At 42.0% G+C, this 19,718-nt stretch overlaps 2 protein-coding genes and 1 long non-coding RNA gene across 3 annotated transcripts; 2 read left to right on the forward strand and 1 right to left on the reverse strand.

Moving 5' to 3' along the window:
- The first annotated feature begins 472 nt into the window (after window positions 1–472).
- On the forward strand, window positions 473–11,100 carry tmem222b (transmembrane protein 222b). The gene is made up of 6 exons (XM_034161337.1): window positions 473–661; window positions 3,178–3,262; window positions 3,353–3,384; window positions 3,487–3,583; window positions 3,672–3,802; window positions 8,635–11,100. Exons 1-6 carry the CDS (start codon window positions 543–545, stop codon window positions 8,720–8,722), a joined length of 552 nt encoding a protein of 183 aa, XP_034017228.1. The 5' UTR covers window positions 473–542; the 3' UTR covers window positions 8,723–11,100.
- Window positions 542–1,634, reverse strand: LOC117502290. The gene is made up of 2 exons (XR_004558258.1): window positions 1,335–1,634; window positions 542–1,271 (listed from the first exon to the last, which is right to left on the reverse strand). It is a non-coding gene; the product is annotated as an uncharacterized LOC117502290 (long non-coding RNA).
- Window positions 11,101–15,020: 3,920 nt separating the features above from the next.
- Window positions 15,021–19,156, forward strand: tpbga (trophoblast glycoprotein a). The gene is made up of 2 exons (XM_034161422.1): window positions 15,021–15,410; window positions 17,613–19,156. Exons 1-2 carry the CDS (start codon window positions 15,124–15,126, stop codon window positions 18,460–18,462), a joined length of 1,137 nt encoding a protein of 378 aa, XP_034017313.1. The 5' UTR covers window positions 15,021–15,123; the 3' UTR covers window positions 18,463–19,156.
- The last annotated feature ends 562 nt before the right edge of the window (window positions 19,157–19,718 follow it).

The following is a 19,718-nucleotide window of genomic DNA, read 5'->3' on the forward strand; positions in this document are numbered from 1 at the left end:
ATGTGTGTATATTCCCCCATTCCCACAAACTACGGACTGAAAGGTACGGTACATCTGCATCCTTGCACAGCCCCATTCCACTGTATTTATTTGACAGTAAACATAGTTTTGTCCATTTGTCCATTTGTCTATTTGACTCCTTCTATTCTGACAACTTCTTTTATGGTTGTTTATGTTTATGCACCAATGATACCAGATCAAATTCCTTACTTAAAAGAACTTACTCAGCAATAAATTTGATTCTGATATATATATATATATATATATATATATATATATATATATATATATATATATATATATATATATATATATATATATATATATATATATATATATATATATATGTGTGTGTGTGTGTGTGTGTGTGTGTGTGTGTGTGTGTGTGTGTGTGTGTGTGTGTGTGAGATTATCGTTTCAAAACCGGAAATATATGACATTTATTTTGCCGCTTACATGAACACTTCCTCCATGTTGGATTGTGTGTGACTTGACGCGGCTGTAGCTTGTGGGACAGATGAAGTTGGTTTCCCACAGCTGTGATGGCGGATGTTGGTGAGAATGATAGCATGAAGAATTATCACTTAGCGTCGGAGAAAATCGACCCTGTGACGAGTCGTTATCCTTACTGCATCGTGTGGACTCCTATTCCCGTGTTATCGTGAGTTGTAGCCGAATGTTTGTCTGTCAACTTGTGATCAAATTCTCATAAAACCTCAGGCAGCGAAGTGACGGCGGTTGTAGCAGCTAGCGGGCTAGCTAGCACCTAAAACTACCTGTCTGATTCCTAAACACGAAATATATTAACAACTTTAAGAAAGTCTTCAGAATGCCGTACTTTATTAGTAAGTTTGTTTTTAACTGAAATGTAGCTTGCTGGTTGAACAGGCAGAGAGATAAAAATTGAAACACTACTTTGTGTTTAAATCAGTGGAACTTCAGGAAGTTGATCTCGGCCGCTGGGCCACTTCAGATTAATTTATATTATGAAAGTTGAGTCGAGGTTGACTAAATGCCATCACAAATACAACTTGTGAGAAGTCAACTTTAACTCTGTCTCCACGAAAAGAATACAGAAAATATTTGTTGCAGACACAAACAAACATTAATTTATCGTCCTTGACATCAGACAAAAGTGATGAGGGAGGGCGGGTTTTTTTTTCTTTCTTAGAAGCAGAGAACAAAATATCCACTTGCAACTTAACCACTTACTTATAAGACACAAATACTAAATAACCAGCCTCACAGCTCTGCAATAGTATTTGATTAAACTCCACAAAATAGAGATGTCATCCAACTATTCTAAGAGGTCGGCCGGACCAAGAAGCCGGAACAACCGAGATGAAGAAGTGGACGAGGAAAAACTCACCTTGGAACTGTTGTACTTGGTGTCCAAGTTACCTCTATTGTCCAGCATACCACATGCATACTGACTGTAAATATTGGGAGCTACTGATACTGGAACTACAAGTGAAATGGAACCAGAACAGCTGGTAATTAGCGGAATGGATGACAATTGCAGAATGGGTCATTTTTGCTTATGTTACACCCAAAACAAGTATTGATTAGATGGTCAGGTCTCACCATTAAAACATCAAGTTATTTAGCCATAAAGCTGTATGTCGGCATTAGAAGCCCCAGAGTTGACAGAACAGTGATTGAATGGCAGAATGGGAGCTTGTGTGCTGTCATCTAGTGTTGGTGAGGGTAAATTTTCCAATATGGTGATCTGTTATTCCGATGATTCCAAAAGAGATAAGTTTGTGCTTTGAACATGACTGGGAGACTTTCTACTTTGTATGATAAAATTTTATTACATTATCTTGAGATTTGTTATCAATACACAGAGCTTGGGAGGTAGGGGGCATAGCAGGGTGCTGTTCTGTCAATCATTCCGACAGTTGTATTATCATTCTGGTTCTGCCAACCGGGGGGGGGGGGGGGGGGGGGGCTCACCCTGTACCATGACTTCAGCTTCTTGTCCTTATCCTTAATCTGTATAGTATAATATTATGCTCTAAACTATTTGTCCACTAGATGTCAGAGTGGTGATAAGCTGCTGTAGCAACAACACACACTGAAGAAGGTGCTAGTATGATGCAAGTATTGAAGCTTTCACCAAACAACTTTGCTTCGACACAAAACAGTCTAACAGTGCTCTGTAACTTTATTACTGTGGCAGCGTGACTAGCTGTCCCTTTGAGGGGTCATACGAAGCACTGAAGAATGCACTCTTCAAAAATTGAAGAAGATAAAAAGTCTATTTGTGTCTGTAGATGTGTGTTGACTTTGTTGATTATGTCTGTGGAGCGATTACACGTCCCAGGGCATGAGAGATGTTTAAAACGTGTCCTTTTTATATGCTAACACTGAACAGTCAGTCAGCTTTTGCACTCTTACGACACTGGTGGCAAAATCGCTGTCGAGTGCAAACTAGGCAGTGGTACGGGACACACTGAAGCGTCTTGGGTCATCATCTCCTGATGAGGCCAGATGGCCGACTGCCGGTTTGGTGTAAACAGACCTGTCGACTCAGCCGATTGACGCGGTGGAATCTCAAGAAAAGCACTAAAGCCAGTGAGCCTCAGGGCCTCTGTAGGACTTCCTTTTTCTTCTTCTTGTCCAGTAATGCTGAATTACTGAAATTTGCCCGACATGAGAAGATTCACTATCCACCTACATTCTGCTTGCCTGCACATATTGTCACCAGTCAGTTGCAACAGTGTACTAATGGTTGACAGTGTACTGCGTCGTATACCTTGCCCAATATGTAGACCTGTTTTTACTGTGGCATGTTGCTCGGGATATTTAATAAATGCCCTAAAGTCACTGAATCCCAGCAACCTCATCTTACACGGGCTCTACCCTAGATGTCAATGATTTGGCTTTACTGAGCTTGTCAAATGTTCGTTGTCTCAGATTGAGTTGACGACTCAGATGGACAAGCGAATGTTACTCAGGAAGTTAATGTTAGTGCTTTTGTTAAAACTTTTAGCCACAGTAATTTTGGAGGTACTGTGTATTTTGTGGATCTCCTCCAGTGAACAGGGCAGAAATGATTATCACAGTTTGCTTGGATAAAGGTAAAGTTATGTTAATCTTACTGTGGTTTGATCTGAAAGTATTTATTAATGTTATTCTTTCATACTTTTTTCTTGTTTTCCCAAATAAATTCAGATGGTTGTTTCCCTTCATTGGTCACATGGGAATCTGCACTTCGACGGGTATCATTCGGGATTTTGCTGGTCCTTACTTTGTGTCGGTGGGTAATGAGTTGGGTGTTGTAAGTTTTACGCAAGACATTCTGAGCTTCAAACGAAGGTGGTGAAGTGTTTGTTTGTATGTTTTGCAGGAAGATAACATGGCTTTTGGACGGCCAACAAAGTAAGTGAAATCTTGATGGTATCTTGATTCTAGATGATGCTGGAGAGAAACATAGAACCTTACGTGTCCAACAGCACACTTTATTTTTTCTCTTAAATGTAGGTACTGGATGCTTGATGTTAGTAAAGTCTATGCTGGTGGCTCCAACGCGTGGGACAGAGCAGTCCACGAGGCCTCAGAAGAGTATAAACACAGGATGGTACATTAATGTTTTTTGGACAAGATCCTTATTTGTTTTATTTTACAGAACACAACATTAGTGACATTTCCTCTTCTTTTGTCTGAAGCACAACCTCTGCTGTGACAACTGTCACTCCCATGTGGCCATGGCTCTCAATCTGATGCGATATGAAAACAGCAGCTCCTGGAACATGGTCAAACTTTGCCTGCTGTCTCTCATCCATGGAAAGCACGTCAGGTAGGAAAGAGTAAAATGAGAATGTTTGCTGGGATTCAGACTACGAGGTCTGTGAGAAAAGTATCCGACCTTTTTATTTTTTTTTTTTTTTTTCAAAAACCATATGGATTTAAATCACGTGTGATTGCATCAGCCAAGCTTGAACCTTCGTGCGCATGCGTGAGTTTTTTCACGCCTGTCGGTTGCGGCGTTCGCCTGTGAGCAGGCTTTGTGTGAGCACTGGTCCACCCCTCTGGTCGTTTTTTTTTTTTATTGCGAATAAATGTCTGAATGATTTGGAGCTTTGCTGCATCAATTTTTTTCCAGAAACTCTGAGAGACCTCCAGGTGGACACCGTTCGGAAAATTAATATGGCTTTCAGGGACGATTTTGTGGGGATTACACAGATTAAGGAGTACAGGAATTGTGAAAAGACGTGGACATCAGCACTTTTTCGGCACATTGAGACAGACGTGTGGAGGAGTTCCGCGCGTCGCGGTGGAGCCGCATGGCGCAAAGCAACGCCGTGATGAAGCCTCACAGGACATGTTGGGGCATGTCCAGCTCATGCTCAATTTCCCAGATACTCACACGACTGAAAAGCAACCGACAGCCGTCTGAAATCCACCTGAAAGCCGTCCTGTGAGACCAACACGGAGGTAGTTTTGTGCTGCATAATGAACGGCTCCGTGGCGCGTCCCTCCACTTTTCTTTCCATGAAAAAAACTCCTGTAACAGTGGAATGTGCTGAAAAAGTGCTGATGTTCACGCCTTCTGCCTTTTTGTGAAAGTTAGACGACGTCCCGGATCAACAAAGCCTTCACGTTGGAAATGATCTGGTTATTTCAGCGGGGTGTGAGCTTGTCGATCGGCGCTCGGAGCGCGGTGCGCTCTCAGACGCTGTGGGCCGTCCTTAAAGCGGCAGTAACACTCCTTAATCTGTGTAATCCCCACAAAATCGTCCCTGAAAGCCATATTAATTTTTCGAACGGTGTCCACCTGGAGGTCTCTCACAGTTTCTGGAAAAAAATTGATGCAGCAAAGCTCCAAATCGTTCAGACATTTATTCGCAATAAAAAAACGGCGAGAGGGGTGGACCAATGCTCACACAAAGCCTACTCACAGGCGAATGACACAAACGACAGGCGTGAAAAAACTCACACATGCGCACGAAGGTTCAAGCTTGGCTGATGCAATCACACATGATTTAAATCCATATGGTTTTTGAAAAAAATAAAAAGGTTGGATACTTTTCTCACAGACCTCGTATACAAGGACAGGTGCACCCTGTTGATTATTTGAGTTGGACTTGAAACCTTAAATTCATTGCCAAGGTGTTCAATCAATCAATCAACTTTTTTCTTGTATAGCGCCAAATCACAACAAACAGTTGCCCCAAGGCGCTCCACATTGCAAGGCAAGGCCATACAATAATTATGAAACACAGTCTACGTCTAAAGCAACATAACCAAGGGATGGTCCAGGGTCACCCGATCCAGCCCTAACTATAAGCCTTAGCGAAAAGGAAAGTTTTAAGCCTAATCTTAAAAGTAGAGAGGGTATCTGTCTCCCTGATCTGAATTGGGAGCTGGTTCCACAGGAGAGGAGCCTGAAAGCTGAAGGCTCTGCCTCCCATTCTACTCTTACAAACCCTAGGAACTACAAGTAAGCCCGCAGTCTGAGAGCGAAGCGCTCTAATGGGGTAATATGGTACTATGAGGTCCCTAAGATAAGATGGGACCTGATTATTCAAAACCTTATAAGTAAGAAGAAGAATTTTAAATTCTATTCTAGCATTAACAGGAAGCCAATGAAGGGAGGCCAACACGGGTGAGATATGCTCTCTCCTGCTAGTCCCCGTCAGTACTCTAGCTGCAGCATTCTGAACCAACTGAAGGCTTTTTAGGGAACTTTTAGGACAACCTGATAATAATGAATTACAATAGTCCAGCCTAGAGGAAACAAATGCATGAATTAGTTTTTCAGCATCACTCTGAGACAAGACCTTTCTGATTTTAGAGATATTGCGTAAATGCAAAAAGGCAGTCCTACATATTTGTTTAATATGCGCTTTGAATGACATATCCTGATCAAAAATAACTCCAAGATTTCTCACAGTATTACCAGAGATCAGGGAAATGCCATCCAGAGTAACGATCTGGTTAGACACCATGCTTCTAAGATTTGTGGGGCCAAGTACAATAACTTCAGTTTTATCTGAGTTTAAAAGCAGGAAATTAGAGGTCATCCATGTCTTTATGTCTGTAAGACAATCCTGCAGTTTAGCTAATTGGTGCGTATCCTCTGGCTTCATGGATAGATAAAGCTGGGTATCATCTGCGTAACAATGAAAATTTAAGCAATACCGTCTAATAATACTGCCCAAGGGAAGCATGTATAAAGTGAATAAAATTGGTCCTAGCACAGAACCTTGTGGAACTCCATAATTAACTTTAGTCTGTGAAGAAGATTCCCCATTTACATGAACAAACTGTAATCTATTAGACAAATATGATTCAAACCACCGCAGCGCAATGCCTTTAATACCTATGACATGCTCTAATCTCTGTAATAAAATTTTATGGTCAACAGTATCAAAAGCAGCACTGAGGTCCAACAGAACAAGCACAGAGATAAGTCCACTGTCCGAAGCCATAAGAAGATCATTTGTAACCTTCACTAATGCTGTTTCTGTACTATGATGAATTCTAAAACCTGACTGAAACTCTTCAAATAGACCATTCCTCTGCAGGTGATCAGTTAGCTGTTTTACAACTACCCTCTCAAGAATCTTTGAGAGAAAAGGAAGGTTGGAGATTGGCCTATAATTAGCTAAGATAGCTGGGTCAAGTGATGGCTTTTTAAGTAATGGTTTAATTACTGCCACCTTAAAGGCCTGTGGTACATAACCAACTAACAAAGATAGATTGATCATATTTAAGATTGAAGCATTAAATAATGGTAGGACTTCCTTGAGCAGCCTGGCAGGAATGGGGTCTAATAAGCATGTTGATGGTTTGGATGAAGTAACTAATGAAAATAACTCAGACAGAACAATCGGAGAGAAAGAGTCTAACCAAATACCGGCATCACTGAAAGCAGCCAAAGATAACGATACATCTTTGGGATGGTTATGAGTAATTTTTTCTCTAATAGTCAAAATTTTGTTAGCAAAGAAAGTCATGAAGTCATTACTAGTTAAAGTTAATGGAATACTCAGCTCAATAGAGCTCTGACTCTTTGTCAGCCTGGCTACAGTGCTGAAAAGAAACTTGGGGTTGTTCTTATTTTCTTCAATTAGTGATGAGTAGAAAGATGTCCTAGCTTCACGAAGGGCTTTCTTATAGAGCAACAAACTCTTTTTCCAGGTGTGGCCAAAAGTCCACATTACACTGTATTTATGTCTGTATCAGTATTGTGCACAGGCGTTTGTTTGCCACAGGGGGCAGCAACATATACAGTACCATAAAGAGCAGAGTAGAAGAAGCCAAGAGTTCTATTTTCAAGCCCCATCCTTGGGCTTTTAAAGAACATGTCACACCAAAATCATAATTTAGATTTAGGCTGTTCGTGATCAACTGATGATCCACCGGGATTACTTTGTGCACTTCCCTGACTGGTTTCAAAATATACGGCATTCACAGCAAACAGCTACAGAGACTTCCGAAAACAAAGTATTTGTATTTGTGTTTCTCCGACAGGTGACGTAACTGTTAGAAGTGTCCCAACGCACACTTCAATGGACGTTTCTGCTAACGTTAAGAACTGAGGCATGAATTAATTCCAAAGTTTACACAAGTGTGATGTTGTGTTGTGATGACATTTTTAAGTGGTAACTGTTCATTTTGATGCAGTCACGGTAAAAGCAGCAGCCGTGAGATGATTTAATGAACCTGCATGCTATTAGTCATAAACGCAGCCTGTTAAAATCAAAACAAAACGCAAGTGTTGTATTCACCTGTTACAGGGGTGAAAGTAAGCTGGGATTGCAAGAGATATTGGCCGCGTGCGTAAAAGAAGGGTGCGACGATTTACCCAAACTGACCCCAAATATGGGGGGAATTAAGTATTTTTATTTATGTTTTGGTGATTTATGTGCTCCGTTCTCAAAATGGTACATGAAAAGCAAACGGCACTCACCCTTCCAAACATACAGTGGGACGCACTGCTGCCTCGTCAGCGCTTGAAACGTCAGATCAGTTCTTGCAGCTATTGGATTAGTGAAAGTTATGAGTATTATGGTCATTTAAATGTACTCATCCTACATTATTTGTCCCAGTGCAGCCACCAGTAATGCATCTGGCTGTAGGGAAAAAAAAAAAAATCAAGTGCTTGGTTGTTTTTCATGTTATGAAAACTTCTGCCACAGCCGTATAGACCTTTAGAATGCTGAAACGACAAACGAGTGATGTTTCAGTACGCTTGTGAGTCCTGGCAATTCTTTTTTTTTTGGAACACACGACGACTCTCTGAACTTTGCGATTTGACATTAAGAGCACTGACAAGGCAGCAGTGCGTTCCTCTGAGCGTTTGGAAAGGTGAGTGCCATTTGCTTTTCATGTACCGTTTTGAGAACAGAGTGCATAAATCACCAAACCATAAATAGAAGTACTTAATTCGCTCATATTTGGGGTCAGTTTAGGTAAATTGTCGCACAGTAAAAGAAGGCTGCGCTTTTACGCAAAACAAAACAAAAAACTCTTTTTTTTAAAACATCCAGATGGCCCAGATTTACTGCAGTCAAGTAAACGTCTGCGTTTCTTTATCAGAGAAAATGACATTGTCCTGTTGTCTTGTTTGTCACCTCCTTCATGCCTGTCCTCATTTGTCTCTCGTCTCTGTTGATGTGCCAGCTGTGCAGGCTTCTTGAAAACATGGCTGCCTTTCCTCATGCTGATGGGTATCGTCCTTACGGTGGCACTCGCCTTTAACCTCCGGTGACCCGGGAGAAGGTTTATGCACACAGGAGACCCCCTGCAGGTTGGCCGTATGATTGACCTCTAACAGAGGAAAGACAGACAACTCGTCTCCAAGACAGGAATGTTCAGCAGGAAAGCCAAACGTCCACCACATTCTTGGTGGCCTGTTACTGGAGTCATTCCTGAAGTGAAGATGGAGCACCCAAAATCTACAGAAATTAATTTCTATACAGTAATTTGATTGAAGAGCTCAGAGTGAGCGTCTGACACAAACAGTTAATGGAATGTGATTATTGAAAGCAGCGGTTTTACACCATCAGTGGCTGAGCTGTTGTAAGGACAACAGCAGTGTAGATCTCTCTGTGAGGAAGTCCTCCATGTCTGTCTTTAAGATTTTGAAGATCTGTAATAGACTGACTGCATCAATCCACCATTAAGTGCTTCCTCAATGTCCTTTTTATACTGGAGAGCAGAACTGCAGAGAATTGATGCATCTTTTTTAGAAAATTTATTGCCTCACATGCTTGATTTGATGTCACTCTTCTGCTGTCTTTAGGTCAGTTTCACCCTTACAGTTTGTCTGGTCTTGGACCAGGGTCCAAAATGGCACAGTGCTGTACTTTTCCCTTTGACCAGTTTTCTTTCTGATGGCAATATTTCTAAACGGCCCAAAGCATGGAAGGAAAAACCACGTGTCAGTACTGCGTTTATGTCACAGCTGCAGCTTCAGGACTCCTGAACGTCGGTGGTGGTAATAATTTGTTTTTAATACAGTTGTTCACCAAATATGTTTTGTATCACTTCACACTGCAGTGTTTGGAATAAAACCATGACTCTAAAACAGAGTCCCACCTTTTAAAGAGCGCCACGGTCCATTTGCTTATTCAACACCAGAAAACAAATGCGTGTTCACATCTCGTCAAAGACACTGAACTGTCTGAGATAACAGACTGTGGTCAGGTTGAAAGTGCTGTGAAAGTGACCTTTAAATAAGCAGAGTGGATTGTAATCCGGTGTTTTCTTACTGCATGTTATCCAGCGTAACGCCACGGGATAAAAGCTGTGTTCTTAAAAGAACTATTTTTCTCAGATGTTTGCATTGTTTTCACATGTATCTCTTCATAGTACTACCTTAAGTTCAAAACTTTTCTTCTATAATTGACGTGAAGATTGTTGCAACCTTCCTGAATGTGGCTGTAGGAAGTTGTTTGGAGAAACCAATGAAATAGAACTTTTGGGGTTTATATTGATGCTGAATGTAGGAAAATTGGTCAAGTCGAACTCTCCTAAAAAATGGAACTTGTACTTTGGTGAAATCTTCAGTAACGGACACTTTATCTGTTGGAGGAGTAAAATCCTCAGTTTTTTGAAGCTTTTTTGTTTAAATCATTTTTTTATGAGTCGGTGCCTAAAAATTACTTCCTGAATTTTTTTTTTTTTTTTTTTTTTACACTTCACCTGAATTGTTTTTTTTTTTGTTGTTTTAACATTAATTCCTGGCGGCACTTGAAATGGGTTGCCATGGTTGTCATGAGAAGATTTAAATCCCCTCATTGTTTGCGGTCGCACACAAAGTGTTGAGCGCTCTCTTTGTCCGCAGCGCTGCCAGAAGCAGCAGGTAGCCGAGATTCTCAGGTTTTCACGCTCACCGAACCCTCTTGAATATCCAGTTTCCCTGAGCGACTGACCGCTGTCACTCCTGGTGTTTTCCCGCTTCTGCAGATCAGTCGATGCTCCGTGTGAAATGTCGCTGCTGTTGCTTCACAAAGCTTTCATATGCGGCCTGACTTCCACGCCAGTTGTCGTTGAGGTATGTTGCTTTGTTTTTTAAATAAAGCTCCACAGTTTTGGTTTTTCCCTGGAGCTGCAGCAGTGCCACTTCTCTAGACTCGGCTCCTCTTTGGGGACAATTCTAAGTCCGTGTGCATCTGACCTCATCGCGCGTGCAGATACTGGAACGTGCAAGATTCACCAGGTGCTGTTTGTGTACTTTGCCAAGTTTGATCTCACACACACTTTTTCTGTGTTTTTGACACCTGTATGCAGACCTGTGTCTGACACTGCTCAAGTGTGTGTGTGTGTTTAATGCGTGCATAGAACAGAATGAAGCCAATTGATAGGGTCATTCACTCATGATGTCATGCTGTTTCTTAATTTGGACCAACAAATTAGACATTTTAATGAGCTGTAAGAAGATTTCTCACCCTCACAGCAACACCCACCATAAAAGTTTCCAACTAACAGAATAATAGGGGCATTGAATGTTTGGTCTCCAAAGTAAAGGTCAAACAAGGTCGACGTTCATTGGATTCTGTGACTTGTGACGTATGTTATCCTGTAACATAACTAAGCATGACACATGGCGCAAACTATTCTGTTTTAGAACTCTATTAACCCAAACAATAATTTGCATCATTCGAGCAACTTTAACTTTTGACCCCTGTACAAACTGAAATTGACCTTTGTCACCATTTTTGCTGTTTTTACCCCATAACTCCAGGATATTCAGTCACAGTCCAAACTATACCTTTTTGGAATCATGATCAGATAAATAATGTGGTATAGTTTTTAACATGATTGAAGCATTTTTCCATTTTGACCTCTGTGTAATTCTTCATTGACCCCTAGCTGGTTACAGCTACCACCCTGGGATGGATATCATACATTTGTGTGTAGGCCATGATACACTGAGGCTGGATTCTAAGTGTCGTTTCATCACTTTTAAGTAGTACCAAAACCTGCTTGGCCCGTGGGCTATAGATAGACGTATGTGACGACAGAGGGAAGTCTAAACTGAGTGAAAATTGACTTTTCAGGAAAGATTTTGCAGCGTGACTTAAATGTGCTGTATAACAATAAACATTTGATTGAATTTGTCCCTAACACCCAGTCATTTATATTCTCACCCCCACACACACACACAAACGTGTATTTTTGGTTACTGTAATGTTTAAGTCCAACTTGCCTTCAGCTGTAAGAACCCTGATTCAAGGTAATAATAATGAATATGTAAATGACAACATGGACTCAGAGACCAGAGGCCACACCCACAAGTACCAGGTCTGTAGAGAGAAGGCTGAATGGGCGTTTAAACAGACAGTTTCACAAATTAGTTTAACTTATTTCTACACAATTAACAATTTTCCGATATATATGTACTGACCCCAAACCAACTTAAAACTTATTCCTGCGTACCCGCCAAATTAGATCAAATATCTTACAGACTTTAATGCTTAAACATCTGATTATTTTAAGTTTGTTTATATTCATGTGTTTCTAGAAAAGCAAATCGGTGGCGTCGTAGATTTTTGCACAACTCCGTACGTTAAGTTACTTGGATGTGATGATTTTGAACTTAAATGTGCTGCAGGTTAGAATGAGGAGGACAGCAGGCTGAGTCTGCAGTGACAAGTTACTGTGCAAGAGGAAAACATCTTTTTTTTTCTTGGTAAATGTAGTATATTGGAGACCAGCTTGGATTGGCGGCTCTTGAATTGGAGCCTTGTTCTGCCGTGAAACAGCTCACTGATTATATTTTAAGTGACTGAATGAATGAATGAATGCCCCTTTGACTTCGGCACCTTTGCGTTGTTTTGATTTTTACTCTCCATATATTATTATAACTTAGGAAAATGGACAATGCGATGACTAAGACGGCACCAAAGCTATTTGCGTGTAAGAATGTGATATTCTGTGGTGCTGGTTTGAAAGGGCCTCAGATGTTTCCTGCTGCGGTGCCTTGTTGTATCTAAGAGCCAGGTTCAGGAATGTGGAGACCTGCAGTTCCAGCAATTCACTCTGTTAACAAAGGACACTTGGACTGCTGTTATGAGTGCTGTTTTCCATAAATACCCTTCTGCAAATCCAAAACCTCTGCTTTTTTGTTCCTGGAATCCTGAAATAATCTTCTATGCTGCAGATCATTGAGCCTACAGGTCATTTTTTGGACTCCTTCAAGCAATTCTGTGAGCTGTGATTGTGTTTGTGACTTACAGCTGCAGTGCCAATAAAGATGTTTATTATTGTAACAGTTGGTGGGAGTTTTTCTTCAATTTCTGTTACGACTGTTATGAGTGTTTGGACTCCGGACAGCAGTCACGTGTGTGTGTGTGTGTGTGTGTGTGTGTGTGTGTGTGTGTGTGTGTGTGTGTGTGTGTGTGTGTGTGTGTGTGTGTGTGTGTGTGTGTGTGTGTGTCTCACTACTATAACAACTGATGTGGATATGACGATAGATGAGGACTGCCAAATGGACACACAGATCAGATCTGGTCACTTCTGTATACTGAGACAACTATGTGTGTGTGTCCCTCTCTTGTCCAGACACAGGCTCAGAATTGAGCCAAACTGTGCACACCTACTCTAACATACGGGGACTGACATAGGCTGTTGAAGACTGTAGTGGTAGTAGTAGATAAGGAGAGAGACACTTTTGTGCTGCTGCATCATCATCAGCAAGTGTGCGAAAAGATTAGTGTCATATTCTTTCTTGTCGTCTTTTTCCTTTAAACTTTTTTCTCTTCATTTTTGCAATAGCAGCTGTTGCTTCTTGAGGTGGCTTTAGTCACACCCTAAAAGTTCTTTGGAATCCAGGATAGGTGGGAGGTGACAGCTTTGTTGAAGATGGTTTCGGGTTGTTTTTACACCCTTGTGTGTTTTTGTTTAGCCCACCATTTTAAATATATTATGAAATTTTTACAGAGGATTCATATCCTGATAGTCAAGAACTGCAATTTTCAGGAAAAATCGCTATCCTTTAACATTGAACAAATTTTCCCAAATTCATAACCCTGTAAAAAGGTTTAGGGTTACTATGAATTTCTTTCATATTTGACAGCGTTATGTACGATGGTATCCTTTATCAATTGACAAAGTTTGATCTGGATTTGATCCAGATTATAGATTTTGTGGTCATTTTAATATTGAAAACCCCATTTAATGTATATTAGCACAGCACCCCGGGGGATCCACAGACTCAAGATTGACCAAAAATACATAAGCATACCAAACGGCAAATGTCAGCTCTCCCCAGTTTTTCTGTGACTGGGAGGTGGTCTAGTGCAGGGGTGGCCAAGTTCGGTCCTCGAGAGCCACCTTCCTGACGCTCTTAGTTGTCTCCCTGCTCCAACACACCTGAATCCAATGAAAGGCTCATTAGGGTTAAGGTGTTGGGCTTGAGACCAGAAGATCCTTGGTTCAAATCCCCGCCTGACTGGAACATTACTAAGGGCCATTGGGCAAGGTCCTTAATCCCCTATTGCTGCTGGTGTGTAGCAAGCGCCTTGTATGGCAGCACCCTGACATCGGGGTGAATGTGAGGCATAATTGTAAAGTGCTTTGAGCTTCTGATGCAGATGGAAAAGCGCTATATAAATGCAGCCCATTTACACACACGTACAATATGTATATTTTACATTATATCTTAATCAAATGTGCCCCAATCACTCTCATATTTGTCATTGAGGTGAACCAGAGCACCAGGAGGGAATCCACACAAACACGGGGAGAACATGCAAACTCCACACAGAAAGGCCACAGGTGGAAATCAAACCTATGACTTTCTTTCTGTGAGGCAACAGTGCTAACCACTAATCCGCACCTGTTTGTCTTCCAGGACTGCCAATCGGACACACAGATCAGGTCTGGTTGCTTGTGTATACTGTGGACAGTCAGTCAAAGTCATCAGATTTAAATCAGATATTCAGTAAAGCTGATTTGAAGTGGCAGTCTGAACAAAGCAGCAGTGATTTTTTGGGGGGGAGGGGGGTCGGCCCCATCAAACCTAACTCTGGAGCCGCCTATGCATATGTGTGAATTTGTTGGAATTTCAGGTTGTTTAAGTAGAACTCCAAAAACTCTAAAAAGTGAAATAATGAGCCTCCTGTGACCGTGGAAAGTGAATGAATGACTCGTACAAACCTTTTGTCAGAATCAACATCACCTTGGATAAACTGCTGTCAGGTCTCTGTAACCCGCTATGAGTGGGCGTTACCCTGCAGGGATCAAAGGGCTCAGGCCCCTCCACCACCTGGGCTGGGGGTGTGTGATTTTTGTCAGTCATCACACCGAATGAAAAGAAAAAAACGAATGCATTAAAAAACGGGAAGAAAAAAGTTGCTGATCCATGTTCTCAGGCCCGGAGCTCGCTGCTGGAACATCTGGATCCGGAGGAGGAGGAGCTCCTCCTCACTGCAGGAGGCGACAGTCCTTTTTAACTTCATTGTTGGAGAAGAAGCGACGCCCCTCTGATCCCCCCACCCCCACCCCCCGTCTGATCGCTGCGACCCCCCACTCTTCAGACCCGCCGCCTCCAGACGCACTTTGTGCGCAAGTTGAAGACCGAACGGCACGTGATACCTCGGACCGGCTGACCGGTTCGTCTCCCGCGAGTGTCCGTGGTCGCCGTGCACGTTTCTGTCCGTCATCATGCCCGGTTCGCCGCTGCGCCTCCTCCTCCTCCTCCTCCTCCTCCTCCTCCTCCGCCTTCGCGCACTCGGCGGCGGCGTGTACGCGTCGTCATGCCCGCCGCGCTGCGAGTGTTCGGAGGCCGCGCACACCGTGAAGTGCGTGTCCAAAGACCTGCGGAGCGTCCCGAGTGGGATCCCCGGGTACACCCGGAACCTCTTCATCACCGGGAACCAGATCCGGCGGCTCGGTCCGGAGTCCTTCAAGGGTCTGGACAACGTGACCAACCTGTCTCTGAGCAACAACAGGTAAGAGACCAACGGCTGGCCGTTAACGGCAGTTTACATCCCGCCCGTTTCTTTGTGATTTTTTTTATTTATTTCGACCTATTTTTGTGTATTTGTGTTTCTCGTCGGTCCCTGGAAAGTTTTCACAGAATGTTAAAGTAAAGAGTGAACGTGACTGTCAGTTTGAATTTGATTTTATTGAATTCATTTCATGTAATTACAGGTGAGTTTTGTAGGAATCACAACATGTGGATTCTGCTCCATAAAACTGATCACATGCCTTTTCTTCTCACTTTAACATTCACAGCTCATCAGATTAAAGCTTGATTTAAATTCACTTCAGTTCTGCAGCATGTGCACCAAGAAACAGCAGCCCTTAATTAAACACACTGCAAAATAAAGAAATAATAATAATAAACTCATTGATTCATTTAAGTCAGTCTTTAAAGTGGCAAATGTTATGAGTTGCTGTAACATAATATACCAGACAAATAAAAAGAGAAGCTGCAACTGGTGATTGATTATTTTCAGTCATTTAATCAATGGAGTATTTGTTCCTATTAGTCACTTTAGTTGTTCGAACCATAAAATATCAAATACGTTTGAAAAGTGTCTGTCAGTGTCATCCAGAGCCAAACATGATGCTTTTAAATGTCTTGTTTTGTCAACAGACCAGATATTCATTTCTTTCTTGCCAGATATAACACACCAGAAAATATTCACATTTTAGATTTTAAAACTGAAAATGATGAATGGATTATTAATCTTCAATTAAACAATTAATTATTGCTTTAGCTCTAATTTGTTGGACGAACCTAATAAAATGCTTCAACTGCTAACATTCAAATGCATTAAGTTGAGCCACATTAATTTAATAAGTCATATTTACTCAAAATGAAACTATTTAATTAGGTTTCTCTTTTTTTCAGCGTAATGTTGGTAATTAGATCCATTTAACATTGTGTGTGATCAGAATAATGTTGAATAGAAGTGATTGGAATTCGCGCCGATCAAGACATTTTTTTGCTTGATTGTATTGAATACATTAAACCCAATTCACTAAATCAATGTGTATTTACTTTCGCGTTGTTTCCTAAACACATTGTCAGCGGAGTGAACAGGCAGTAACCAGAGGATATTAACATTATCCTTCACTTTAAACACAAGTCTGTTTTATTCACACAAACCATCAACAGTCTCACTCTGTTTCATAGCACAGTGCCAACGCAGCCACATCTGCCAGCGCACCCATGGTGCAAGTTTTAAAAACATATTTATTCTTTCCTTTGCTTGAAATATGCCGCAAGTCTTTCTGACAGATAGCACACGTGATGTAAGTCAATCAGACAGCGCTTTCCACACAAACACGTTTTTCTTCTTGTCATGCCTGTTTTCTTAATGATCACACAGACTGTGCAGGTGCGTAGTCAAAGGGGCAAGGGGTCCGAACGGCTCCCCAACCCCCTAAGATTAAAGGTACTCTTTTGAAGTCAATTTAAACACCTTTTTTGCACATTATGATTATTATTATTATTATTATTATTATTATCATCATTATCATTATATATTTTTAACAACTAAAACTTTACATCAACTTTATGTTTACTTGTCAATGAAATGGTGATGATTAACACACCTGGATGCAAAACACATCAGCAACCAAGTTTTTTTTTTTTTTTTTTTTTTGAAAAATTAGGGATCACAAATAAAACTGTTGTAATTTTTTGACATTTATCCCCAACAGGGATGCAGCTGTACTCAAATTAAAGCAGTCAGTCTGCAGTACTAGCGCATACTCACTTGCTAACTGCGTCAAAACTGTTGAGCATAGTAACATTTCAAAGTATCAGGCGTGTGATGAAAATATTATGTCCTTTTAAATAGTTAAACAAAATCTATTTCCACAAAATTAGCCATTTTCCTAGTAAATATTTGCATGCGGCTGGAAATTTGACCTTAAACTCTGGCCGTGTTGGTTGACTGATCCTAACCCAAATTAAATAACTTCTTCATATTCACAGACCTGATCTACCTGCCACGTTTGATCAAAATGGGATTAAGCATTTTCAAGATATCTTGCTAACATTCATTGAGATCAAGATGACCACACACACGTACACCGCTGGATAGTAAAAACTCTCACTGTCTAAATATATGAACATATTTCTACATTTCTCTGTTTGCATTGTGTGAGTGAAACCTTTTGGATCTCCTTCAATCCAGGATTTCGGAGGTGGAGTCCCACACCTTTGCCACGCTTTGCAGCCTTCGCTCTCTGGACCTGAGCAACAACCAGCTGGCCGTCATTCACCCCGAGGCCTTCACCGTGCAGAACCAGTCTCTGCGGGAGCTCAACCTGAGCCGGGCGCTCTACAACCGCTCGGCGGTGACCGACCTGGCCACTTCTTTCCGCTGGAGCCCCCTGAGAACCCTGGAGGTCCTGGATCTGTGTGACAACAACCTCATCTTTTTACCTGCACATATTTTCTCCCACCTGTCCAGCCTGCGGCGGCTCCAGCTTTCCAACAACTCCCTGGTGGCCATCCACAATTCCACCTTGTCAGGGCTGGAGCACCTGGAGGAGCTCGACCTGACGCTCAACTGCCTCAAGATGGTGCCCGAGGAGGGTCTGCAGGAACTGGACTCCTTGCCCAGAGCCACGCTCCTGCTGGGGGAGAACCCGTTCTCCTGCACGTGTGGAATCGAAGCCTTCGTGTCGTGGCTCAACAGATCACAGGGACGGCTCGGAGATGTGGAGGACCTGGTGTGCTCCTTCCCCGCCAGCATGAGAAACACCTCGCTGCTGGCTGTGGGGAAGCTGACCCTGGGGTGTTACCAGAGAGACCCGGGGGCAGACTTTGCTCTGCAGACCTCCTACGTCTTCCTGGGTATCGTCCTGGGCATTGTCGGCCTCGTCTTCCTCTTTGTGCTTTATCTCAACCGCAGAGGCATCAAGAAGAGGATCTATGACATGCGCGACGCCTGCAGGGAGGTGTGGGAAGGCTACCACTACCGCTTTGAGATCGACTCGGACCCCAGGTTATCACAGGTCTCCACCAGTGCCGACATGTGAGAGAGGACACGCCCCCTTTTTCTTATGAAACAGACTCTTTTTTTCTAACAATGTACAGCCATGTCTGTAAATATCTACGTGTGTGAATGTGTGGGTCAAAGCATGCGCCGCTCATCGGATGAACACGCAACTAATAGATGCTTTTAATGCACAAATTCCTGGATTTGTTTGTTGACAAACATCACATTGGGAGTTCTGATAACAAACATCCTGTATTATCGTACCGTTTTTCTAGAAGAAACATCTGGGTCGTTTTATAATCACAGAGAAAACATTGACATGTTATATCTACATATGCAACAGTAGGTGGCATCACAAAAAAAAAAATCTTACTTTTTATTCACAACCACCTACTAGAAACAAACAGGGTGAAGTCGGTCTATGAGATACAGTTGACACTAATGGTGTATCTTCATTTTACCATCTAATCACTTTTCTATGCAACTTTAACAAGATCACAACAAGAACCAGCAGAAAACATCCTCAAATCACAAAGTATGTCTAAATTATTTGCCGCTGCAGTTCTCCCAGAATCGCTTCTGCTGTGAACTCTAACCAACTACTGCTGCTGGTGCAAAGCAGCTTCTGTGTCCCTCCGGTGGTTTTATTTCTAAAATGGACCAGTTATTTTTGCTGCTCAAAGGGGTGGTGGCCAAGTGGTTAGTGCACTTGGTTTCAGTGTGGAAGGTTCCCGGTTTAAACCCCACCCCTGCCACATTTCTCCATGTAATGTGAAGTGACATCAGGAAGGGCAGTCGGTGTAAAACCTGTGTCAATTCAGCATGTAGATCCACCTCAGATTTGCTGTGGCAATCCTGAGTGCAAACAAGAGAGCAGCTGAAGGGACTTACTTTTATTTTTGCTGCTCAAACTGCATCAGGAGAGAGATTTTATTATAATAAACAGAGCAGTAGAATCACACCATGATGTGCATTTTTATGTTTGTCTTTATTGTCCCGAACAGTAGGCAGCAGTTCTGCAGACTTCATGCATGTTATGTCACAGCTCCTAGTTTGGGTCTGAGCACCAACCAGGTACCAACCAGTACCCGGGGTGGGTTGAGGTTGATGTATTTGTTGGGATTTTTTTCTGTAAGTTTCTGGTAATCACAATAGCTAAAGGTATTTTTTAAAATCTTAAAATCGTTGTATTTTCCATTCTCATTCCTTCATGAGAATGTGTGAGGACGTTTTTTTAGATTTACCCATCTAAAACGTCCTGCATGCACAGAAAGTTCCACTTGGTCCATGAAGCTG

The sequence above is a fragment of the Thalassophryne amazonica genome, chromosome 20 (genome assembly GCF_902500255.1).
Source record: "Thalassophryne amazonica chromosome 20, fThaAma1.1, whole genome shotgun sequence".
NCBI classification, from domain to species: Eukaryota; Metazoa; Chordata; class Actinopteri; order Batrachoidiformes; family Batrachoididae; genus Thalassophryne; species Thalassophryne amazonica.